Genomic DNA, 11022 nt, shown 5'->3' with positions numbered 1-11022 from the left:
GCAAACAGAGTTTGTAAAAGTTTTTCTTTATCACTTTCAGTTTATCAACTGAATTGCTTGAGGACAAGCAAAGGTATAAGCTTGGGGAGTTGATACGTCTCCGTCGTGTCTACTTTTCCAAACACTTTTGCCCTTGTTTTGGACTCTAACTTGCATGATTTGAATGGAACTAACCCGAACTGACGCTGTTTTCAGCAGAATTGCCATGGTGTTATTTTTGTGCAGAAACAAAAGTTCTCGGAATGACCTGAAACTTCACGGAGATTATTTTTGGAAATAATAAAAAATACTGGCAAAAGAATCAAGACCAGGGGCCCACACCCTGTCCACGAGGGTGGGGGGCGCGCCCCCTGCCTCGTGGCCCCCTGGAGCTCCACCGACCTCAACTCCAACTCCATATATTCGTGTTCGGGGAGAAAAAAATCAGAGAGAACGATTCATCGCGTTTTACGATATGGAGCCGCCGCCAAGCCCTAAACTCTCTCGGGAGGGCTGATCTGGAGTCCGTTCGGGGCTCCGGAGAGGGGAATCCGTCGCCATCGTCATCATCAACCATCCTCCATCACCAATTTCATGATGCTCACCGCCGTGTGTGAGTAATTCCATCGTAGGCTTGCTGGACGGTGATGGGTTGGATGAGATCTATCATGTAATCGAGTTAGTTTTGTTAGGGTTTGATCCCTAGTATCCACTATGTTCTGAGATTGATGTTGCTATGACTTTGCTATGCTTAATGCTTGTCACTAGGGCCCGAGTGCCATGAACTCAGATCTGAACCCTTTATGTTTTCATCAATATATTTGTGTTCTTGATCCGATATTGCAAGTTATAGTCACCTACTATGTGTTATGATCCGGCAACCCCGAAGTGACAATAACCGAGACCACTCCCGGTGATGACTGTAGTTTGAGGAGTCCATGTATTCACTATGTGTTAATGCTTTGGTCCGGTACTCTATTAAAAGGAGGCCTTAATATCCCTTAGTTTCCGCTAGGACCCCGCTGCCACGGGAGGGTAGGACAAAAGATGTCATGCAAGTTCTTTTCCATAAGCACGTATGACTATATTCGGAATACATGCCTACATTACATTGATGAATTGGAGCTAATTCTGTGTCACCCTATGTTATAAATGTTACATGAATGATTGCATCCGGCATAATTATCCATCACCGATCCAATGCCTACGAGTTTCTCACATATTGTTCTTCCCTTAGTTACTTCACCGCTGCTACTGTTACAATCACTACGATACTGCTATCACTGTTACCTTTGCCACTGCTACCGTTACTATCATACTACTTTGCTACTAAATACTTTGCTGCAGATATTAAGTTATCCAGGTGTGGATGAATTGACAACTCAGTTGCTAATACTTGAGAATATTCTTTGGCTCCCCTTGTGTCGAATCAATAAATTTGGGTTGAATACTCTACCCTCGAAAACTGTTGTGATCCCCTATACTTGTGGGTTATCAGCTTGCTCCGTGAGGGTCGCTCCGGACTGCTGTCGACGTCCCACGCAGTTTTATCTGCGAGGGAGCCTTTCCCCTTCTTGGGCGCCTCCGCCTCCAGATTTGTGGAGGCCGCCCTCTTCTTCCTCCCCCTATCAGAGGGAGGGTTGCTTTCCTCCTCCTCCTCGTCATCTGCGGCGGCGGAGGAGTGAGTCTTGTCTTCGGACATCACGTCCGAAGTGCCTTTGCGGCGGAGGCCACCCCGGGCCCCCTTGGCCTTCTTCTTGGCCTTCTTCTCCGGCGGCTGATAGGGCGCCGGGACCAGCATCTTCGCCAGGAGCGGGATGACTGGCTCTTCGGGCAGCGGAGCCGAACTGTGAATTCGCTCCGCTTTCTCCGTCCATTCCTGAAACGATAAATTAAGCAAAGTTCAGTTACCCTCCTTGGACAAATAGGTAGAGGGCACGCCTTGAGATGTGGAGGACTTACCGCGCTGGCGGGGTGGGCAAGATCGTGCCCACGATCCGAGTCAATGGCCGGCGGCTTCTCATCGCCTTTGAAGAGCAGCTTCCAGGCGTCTTCGTGAGTGGTGCCGAAGAGCCTCACCAGGGTCTGGTGCTTCTCCGGATTGAATTCCCATAAAGGGGAAGTTCGGCATTGGCAAGGGAGGATCTGGCGAACTAGCATAACCTGGATCACGTCGACGAGCTTGATGTTCTTGTTCACCATGCTTTGAACGCGCGTCTGCAGCGCTGTCAGCTCGTCCGACGAAGACCAATTTGGGCCTTTCTCCATCCAGGAGGTCAGCCGCATTGGAGCCCCGGACTTAAATTCGGGAGCGGCGGCCCAAGTGGCACCGCATGGCTCTGTGATATAAAACCATAGATTCTGCCACTCCTTGACAGTCTCCACGAACGTGCCTTGGGGCCATGTGACGCTGGGCATCTTGCTCACCATGGCTCCCCCGCACTCCGCGTGTTGGCCATCCACCACCTTCGGCTTCACGTTAAAGATTTTGAGCCATAGTCCGAAGTGGGGCTGGAGCGGAGAAAGGCCTCACACACGACAATGAATGCCGAGATGTTAGGAAAGAGTTCGGGGCTAGGTCATGGAAATCTAGCCCATAATAGAACATCAGCCCGCGGACGAAAGGGTGGAGTGGAAACCCTAGCCCGCGGACGAAATGAGGGAGGAACACCACCCTCTCGTTGGGCTTCGGTGTGGGTACGACTTGTCCCTTGGCCGGAAGACGGTGGGCAATCTCCTTCGCCAGATACCCAGCCTCCCGAAGCTCGGCGATGTCCTTCGCCGTGACGGAAGAGGCCATCCACTTGCCTTGACCTCCGGATCCGGACATGGTCGAGAGCTTGCTCAGAATGGAAAAGAAGATGGGAACTTGGGCGCTGGAGCTCGAGAATGGAAGGACAGAGAGGAAGAGAAGGCGTGGGTGAAGAAAGGGAACCTTTATAAAGGCAGTAAATATTGAACGCCGCCCCACTCACCTTAAAACTCGCCTATTCCCAAGGGTTATGTAAATGGCACGGTTGGGTTACCCACACCCGTGTTGATGAGAATCCCGCAATAAGGGGACACGGTCTCTGCTTTGACAAGACGTGCCAATGGCAACCGCGTCTCGAAACGTGGAGCGGCAGACGAAAAACGGTTCGAAATTATTACCGGGCGGACGTGATGTCATGTTGCAAAAAGTTGTCAACGGATTGGACTTGTGGAATATTATATCCTCTGCGGTTGTGTGTGGTGTGTGTGTTACAGGTCCGGACACGATCATTATGTTCGAAGACTATCTTGGAGTTCGGAAGGAGGAACCCGCCTTGCAATGCCGAAGACAGATCTATGTGTCGGATACCTTGTCATTGAAGCCAGGTTCAGGGGCTACTGAGGGAGTCCTGGACTAAGGGGTCCTCGGGCGTCCGGCCTGTTAGCCATGGGCCAGACTGATGGACCGTGAAGATACAAAGACCGAAGACTCTACCCGTGTCCGGATGGGACTCTCCTTGGCGTGTAAGGCAAGCTTGGTGATCAAATATGTAGATTCCTTTCTCTGTAACCGACCTTGTGTAACCCTAGATCCTCCCGGTGTCTATATCAACCGGAGGACTTAGTCCGGAGGGGAGACTCATTACCATAGTCATACAGGCTAGACTTTTAGGGTTTAGCCATTACGATCTCATGGTAGATCAACTCTTGTAATACTCATATTCATCAAGATCAATCAAGCAGGAAGTAGGGTATTACCTCCATAGAGAGGGCCCGAACCTGGGTAAACATTGTGTCCCCTGTCTCCTGTTACCATCGACCTTAGACGCATAGTTCGGGACTCCCTACCCGAGATCCGCCGGTTTTGACACCAACACTCACGGCCAGGAGAGCATGCTGGCGCCATGCACACACGTACTCGCCGAGCGGGCGTTGCACACCGTGTGCCAGCAAGGGCACCTCCATGTCCAACTTCGGTCGCCACGGCGGCTGCCAATCTGATCTGAGTCTTCTGAAGCCGACAGGTCGAGTAGCTCTCCCACGGACGTGCACCACTTGTAGAGTCGTGGGCATAGGTGTCCACGATGCCTCCTGGTCCGCTGTCGCCGCCATCTCGCTCCACCGGCATCGCTCGGCTTTGGTTGTCTGCTGAACGTGGAACAAGATTGGGATCGCATTCTGTTTCTTGAGCCGACGTAGCAGCGTACTGATCGAGCCGAGCGGAAGCGCCGGGAGGGACGGAATGAGCCGAAGAAAGGAGCGTTACAGGGGACGCGCGCGGAAGCCGTGCGATGCATCAGTAGGACAGGTGGTGGCAGATCGAATCGAGTATGCATGGGAGGAGTTTTGCAGCCGGTCTGCACCCAATTTTTTTCCAACATTTTTTGGCTGATGAAGCAGGGGAGAGCCGGAGGTCCAAGTCCGGTTTGTGCTCAACCTTCTCTGCCTCCTTTCTTTGCGAGCGTGGCTGCGGGTCCTCGGCCCCTTCGGCTGCCACTCCGGCGGCCCGATGGGCTGGGGACCCTGGCAACTTCGCTTTGGCAACTAGATAGGATAGGCTTAGTTTTTTTCTCGCAGGTGTTGCATTGGTAGTGGAATCAAGGCCGCATTGTAATAAATTGGCTCTACTTCTTCATTCTGTTGATGCTTCAATCGGCAGCGTCGGAAAGCAGGTAGCCTCTATGTCTTGTTGGACTTTGGGTTTGGCGATGTTAGGTTGTGGTGGCTGGTGTTTGGCGTCTTCTCGGGCGACAACTTCGGCTAGTGCAAAGTATGCGTGTGTCTTGAAGCATGGTGTGCGGATGGCGGCTTGCAGCGACGTTATTCTTCTTCGATCACTTTGGATGAAGACGCCGCCATCGGGATCTGGCAGACTTGAGGATGATCCCCGGTCGACGTGCCATAAGACTCGGTTTCGTCGCCTCCGGCGGGCTGTTTAATCGATTTACATAGCAGCGTGGTCTGTAATGGAGTTCTTCCATATCTTGTGTGAAGGTTGCTCACGTCTTTCTCTTGTGGTGCCATGGTGACGGTGGTAATCGACGATGGGGGATGGTTAGATTGGACCTATGAATCTCCAAGACACCAGGCCCTCTGTTCGTCTCATGAAGTGACCACATATGTACTCATTGTAATTTATTTGTTTAATAATGAACATGTGGTAATTCCTCTAAAAAATAGTAGCTGCTTTGGAGTGGCTACGATGCTAACCATGACGATTGGCTGCCATACGGCTTCATCACACCATTGAATCTGATGGTAAAAGGACAACCATTCTTCATGTTCCCGGAGTCCCGACCAAGAAACTAAAAGGGAGGCACTACATCTTCACTATGGAGCCTGCGACTAGGTGTCATGGAGACCTCGTCGTGCCGTCCCCGGCGATAACGAGTGGACGAGATTACATCCGTGAGTAAGATGCGAGGGGCCCGATTGCGTTTTCCACTAGTTGTTAGGCCCACTATGTAAAATTTGGGGCATGTTTGTTATTTAGGTTTAACTCGGAGTCCTTTTGTAAACTATTGTGTACCATTGTTTCAATATTAACACATATTTAGGTCCTACTAGACCCCTCCCTCGTTCAAAAAGGAGTAGCAATTAAAGTGGTATAATGCATTATAATACTGGCCTATGATACTATCCACTGTGAAATGTTTGAATATCGTCCATCTAGGCCTTCTAAAGATGATAATGCACTATTGTCAAAAGAGCAGGTATTTAAGATTGAAATTATTGTCTAGCAACCTGCACTAATTGAGACATCATAGTTATTCTAATGTGGCAACAAGAGAAAGGAAGTAGTGGATTGGTTGAAGATGTTGGTTCTCGATTCACTCAGTGCAGGGACTCCATGCTCCATGGAATTCAAAGTACCGGAATGCCAATAGCCGTTTGAGTTACATTGTTTCAGCTATGGCCTGGAGAGGGGTGGCCAATGCTAGCACAATCCCAAAGTTCTCCCCCATGTCCACCCCATTTTCCTCCACTTCTCTTGGAAGCCTCCACTCAAACCGATACAGCAGTGCCGCAAGCATTAGATGCACCATGCGCACAGCCAGCGGCATCACCGGACAGATCCGTCTGCCAGAACCAAACAAAAGGAGCTCAAAAGCTCAGCCTCGGTAATCCATGTCTTTCCTCAAGAACCTCTCCGGCAAGAACCTCTCTGGTTCAAACCGATACAACTTGCTGTCTCGGCCAATCGCCCAGACGTTCACCATCACGCGCGCGTCCTTGGGCACTATGTAACCTCTTAGCTCCGTGGTCGCTTCGGCTTGGCGGGGTATAAGGAATGGAGCGGGAAGGTGCAAGCGGAACACCTCTTTCACAATGGCCTGGATGTACTCGAGCTGGCCAATGTTCGATTCCTCGATTTCTGATTTGGAGCCAATCACCTGCGCTAGTTGTTCACGAGCTTTCGCCATGGCTGATGGGTTTTGTAGCAACTCAGCCATTGCCCACTCGAAGGTTGTTGCACTTGTATCGCTTCCAGCTATAAACAAATCCTGCTTGATAAAAATGAGGGGATTAATCGAGTCTAAAAATAGTAATGTGATATATTCTTTCTTTTTATGGGGGGTGGGATATATTTTCTGGGCTACTTTTTTGTTGGTCATTTGGTCCATTTTACTCATCACTTTGATTACCCCCCGAACCTTCCATGCAGTCCATTAACCAAGGGCAAAATTAACAAACGACCAAGTAAAATGGAGAATATAATCAAAACATGAGTATTCATATCCGAACATGCACATGTTTTGGAAGACTGAGAAGAGCCTTTAACTCGTTAAGGAGCACATTGGGTATAGACGCTGAGATCATCTATTTGCAGATTGCCTGATTTTTTCCTTAATGCAGTCACATCACATGCCTAAACTTTCAATTCATCATTCACAATTCCTCATCCAGTCATCACATGTCACTTAAGAAGAGATCATCTATCGTGTAAATTGACTATTTACTTTCTTAATGGTAGTCACATCACATGTCTGGATTCTTAAATCAACATTCACAATCCGCATCTAGCCATTCCTTGTCACTTGATGTACAAACCATGAATTAAAGTTAAATTACACAAACAGTACACAACCTCAGATAATGAAATTTTAGCTTAACTATGTGTAATTATGTGGGGTGGTGTCCGCCTAATTCTCTTCTAGCTGAACTGGTCCGTGAGGTAGCTATCATTTGAGTTTAATAGAGCTTGTCACACCTTCAGAAAAATGGAATGAATTTAGATGGGATAAAGTTATTGAAACATTTTCTGGTTGAAGCAGGGAGAGCCGGAGGGCCAAGCCGGGTTTTTGCTCAACCCCAGTGGCTGCTTGGTTGTTTGTGGCTACGACGCCAACCACGACGCTTGGCTATCGGTCGGCTCCAACAAACCATCGAATCTTGAAGGATGGCCATTCTTTTGACTCCTGAAGTCCCAGCCAAGGGACCAAAAGGGAGGCAATGCATCTTCACCGTGGAGTCTGCGACGAGGTGTCATGGATGCTTTCTCGTCCTAGGTGGTGCCGTCCTCGACGACGACGAGCGAAAGAGGTTACATCCATGAGGAAGCGCTAGGGACCCGATTGCTTTTCGATCTAGTTATTGGCTCCTTTATGTAAAAGTTAGGGGTCAGTTTGTTATATAGGTTTAATTACAAGTCTTTTTGTTGTTTTGTAAATTGTCGTGTACCACTATTTTAATATTAACGTATCTTCAGGCCTGGTAGACCCCTTTGCAAAGAAAAAGTAGTATCATGCATTATAATAGTGGTCTATGATACTATCCACTATGAGATGTTTGAAAATCGGTTGTCTGTTCCTTCTAAAGATGATAATGCATTGGATCCATGAGAGCAAGTTGTATTTAAGGTTGGAATAATTTTCTAGCAGCTTGCATTGACTGGGACACCATTGTTATTTGGTGTGTGAACGAGAATAAAGGAAGTAGCAGATTGGCTGGAGGTGTTGCTCCTTGGTTCTCTCGGTTCATGTACTCACGCTCCACGGAAAACAAAGTACCTGAAATACCAACAACAATAGCACCATTTGAGTTAAACCGGTTCAACTATGGCCTGGAGAGGGGTGGTTAATGCTAGCACTATCCCAAACTTCTCCCGCATGTCCACTCCATTCTCCTCCACTTCTCTTGTAAGTCTCCACTCAAACCGATACAACAGTGTCGCAAGCATCAGATGCACCATGCGCACAGCCAACGGCATCCCTGGGCAGATTCGTCGGCCGGAACCAAATGGAAGGAGCTCAAAATCTCGGCCTCGGTAATCCATGTCTTTCCCCAAGAACCTCTCCGGCAAGAACCTCTCTGGTTCAGACCACAACTCGTTGTCTCGGCCAATCGCCCAGACGTTCACCATCACGCGCGCGTCCTTTGGCACAGTGTAACCCTTTACCTGTGTGGTCGCTTCGGCTTGGCGGGGTATCAAGAATGGAGCGGGAGGGTGAAGGCGGAACACTTCTTTCACCACAGCCTGGAGGTACTCGAGTCGGCAAATGTCTGATTCCTCGATTTCTGATTTGGAGCCAATCACTTGTGCAAGTTCTTCACGAGTTTTTGCCATGGCTGATGGGTTTTGTAGCAGCTCAGCCATTGCCCACTCAAAGGTTGTTGCACTTGTATCACTTCCAGCTATAAACAAATCCTGCATGAAAACATGAGTATAAGAAATGGTAATGTGATATTATTATTTTTGTGGGGAATATGATATATTTCCCTGTGATACTTATTGGGTAGCCGGAGGGAATTTTGGATATTTGGTCCATTGTACTCATCACTTTGATTATTTGCCCCTCCCCCCCTCTTTCTTGAACGTTCCATGCGGGGCCCGGGCCGCTTTCGATGAAGATAACCCAGGACAAACCAACGGACGCCAAAGTAAAATGGGGAAAATAATCAAAACCGGAGTATTCATAACGAAACATGCACATGTTTTAGAAGGCTGACAAGAGCCCTTAGATCGTTAAGGAGCACACTGTGTATAAAAGATTAGATCATCTATTTCCAGATTGCCTGCTTTTTTTTTCTTAATGCAGTCACATCATATGTCTAAACCTTTAATTTGATATTCACAATCCGCATCTAGTCATCCCATGTTGTTTAAGAAAAGATCATCTATTTGTAAATTGACTGAATTTTTTCTTAATGGCAATCACATCACATATTTGAATTCTTAAATCAACATTCACAATCCTCATCTAGTCATCCCATGTTGTTTAAGAAAAAGATCATCTATTTGTAAATTGACTGAATTTTTTCTTAATGGCAGTCACATCACATATTTGAATTCTTAAATCAACATTCGCAATCCTCATCTAGTCATCCCATGTTGTTTAAGAAAAGATCATCTATTTGTAAATTGACTGATTTTTTTCTTAATGGCAGTCACATCACATATTTGAATTCTTAAATCAACATTCACAATCCTCATCTAGTCATTCCTTGTCACTTGATGTATAAACCATGAAATGTTAAATTACACAAACATTACACAACCTCAGATAGTGAAATTTTAGCTTAACTGTGTATAATTTCAGGAAACGTTCTTGGTCCGTACTGCGAATTAGCCAGAGCAAGGAACCTTCAATCTATAAGTTGTCCCCCCTTTCTTAAAAAAAAACCCAGCCACTTTCTATGTCTTTAGATCAACATCTATAACCATGAATCCATTATCATGTCAAAGTTACGCACACTTACACTATATCTAAAGTTCTAAACTGCTCCCATGAAAACGTTGTATATTTTGATATAGAGGGAGTATAAATCAAGAATTGCACTAGCATTTGACTGTAATTGCAAACTTCAAGCAGTGCAACTTTAGGCATGACAGTGTCAATGTTAAGTGACTTATCAGTCCATCGAGAATTACTAAAAGCGATAGAAAATACCGCAAGTAGTGCGCGCAGCATCTCCCGATCGAGTCCCCGGCCATCCTCCAGGCCGCGGTAGTCCAGCAACACGTCCAGGAAATCATCCTTGGGCGGCTCGCCGGCGGTGCGCTGCCGCATGCGCCTCTCGATCTGCTCATCGAATATGGCATGCAGCCGCATGAACACCGCGGCGAGGCGCTTCCTCAGCCGCTGTGGGTCGAGCGGCGCGACAGCAGGGAAGAAGTCCGACAGGTTGGGCAGGCCGACGACCTCCGTGAAGCTCGCGATCACGGCCCTGAACTGCCCCGTTCCTTCTCTGTCGTCGAGGTCGGCGATGTCGGCTGAGAATATGGTGCAGGAGAGCAGGTTCAGCGCGGTGGTGAACACGACGCGGCTGACGTCCACGGCCGCGCCCTCCCGCGACAGCCGGGCGACGTGGGACACGAGCTGCTGCACCTTCTCGCGGCGGATGGACTGGTGCGCGTCGAGGCGGTGCGGCGCGAAGAGCTCCCCCGAGCAGAGCTTGCGGAGGGCGCGCCAGTGGGGGCTGCTGGGCGGGAGCCAGCCCATGGAGAGGCTGTCGTAGGCGCACGCGCGGGCGGCGTCGGACACGGAGCGCGCGGAGAAGGCGGCGTCGTGGCGCTGGAGGACGTCGCGGGCGGTGTCCGCGGTGGAGGCGATCACGGTGGTGAGGGCGCCGAGGCGGAGCGTCATGAGCGGGCCGTGGCGCTCCGCGAGGCGCGCGAGGGAGCGGTGCGGCTGGGCGCCGAGGTCGAGGAGGTTTCCGATGAGAGGCCATGATGGGGGACCCGGCGGCAGGTTGCGGCGGGCGCCGGCGAAGTGGCGGAGGACGTACAGAGAGAAGACGAGGAGGAGGGCGTACGTTGCGTAGAGGAAGAGCTCCATGGTGAGACGGGAGGTACAAAGGACGTTGGACCTCACAACCTGTTCATGGTGCACAGTTGAGTGTAAGGCCTGTTTGGTTCATAAGTCCTAGGACTTTTTTCAGTCCCAACTTATATGTCTCAAGTCCCTAAAAAGTCCCTATCTGTTTGGTTCCTGGGACTTAACATGGACTAAAAGACCATATTACAACTATAAGTCCCTATAAGACTCTTCTTAAGAGTCTTATTTCATAAGTCCCAAATGCCCACTTTAAGTCCCTATAAGTCCCTCCTGTTTGGTTTAGATGGGACTT

The 11022-nt window shown here is 49.0% G+C and overlaps 1 protein-coding gene and 1 pseudogene across 1 annotated transcript; both read right to left on the bottom strand.

Annotated features, from left to right (window-relative positions):
* Window positions 1-5846: 5846 nt before the first annotated feature.
* On the bottom strand, window positions 5847-6971 carry LOC109734592 (cytochrome P450 76C1-like; annotated as a pseudogene).
* A 561-nt stretch (window positions 6972-7532) lies between these two features.
* LOC109734591 (geraniol 8-hydroxylase-like) lies at window positions 7533-10788 on the bottom strand. Its single transcript, XM_020293797.4, has 2 exons — window positions 9843-10788; window positions 7533-8599 (listed from the first exon to the last, which is right to left on the bottom strand). Exons 1-2 carry the CDS (start codon window positions 10728-10730, stop codon window positions 7994-7996), a joined length of 1494 nt encoding a protein of 497 aa, XP_020149386.1. The 5' UTR covers window positions 10731-10788; the 3' UTR covers window positions 7533-7993.
* Window positions 10789-11022: the final 234 nt, after the last annotated feature.

Source organism: Aegilops tauschii, chromosome 3 (assembly GCF_002575655.3).
Source record: "Aegilops tauschii subsp. strangulata cultivar AL8/78 chromosome 3, Aet v6.0, whole genome shotgun sequence".
Taxonomy (NCBI): domain Eukaryota; kingdom Viridiplantae; phylum Streptophyta; class Magnoliopsida; order Poales; family Poaceae; genus Aegilops; species Aegilops tauschii.
Note: the sequence above shows the minus strand (reverse complement) of the source record. Positions and strands in the feature narration are given on the sequence as shown.

Coding starts and splice junctions, on each gene's coding strand:
- LOC109734591 (XM_020293797.4), bottom strand. CDS start 10,730: ATGGAGCTCTTCCTCTACGCAACGTACGCCCTCCTCCTCGTCTTCTCT. Junction 8,600..9,842: donor TGCTGCGCGCACTACTTGCG/GTATTTTCTATC, acceptor GTTTTCATGCAG/GATTTGTTTATAGCTGGAAG.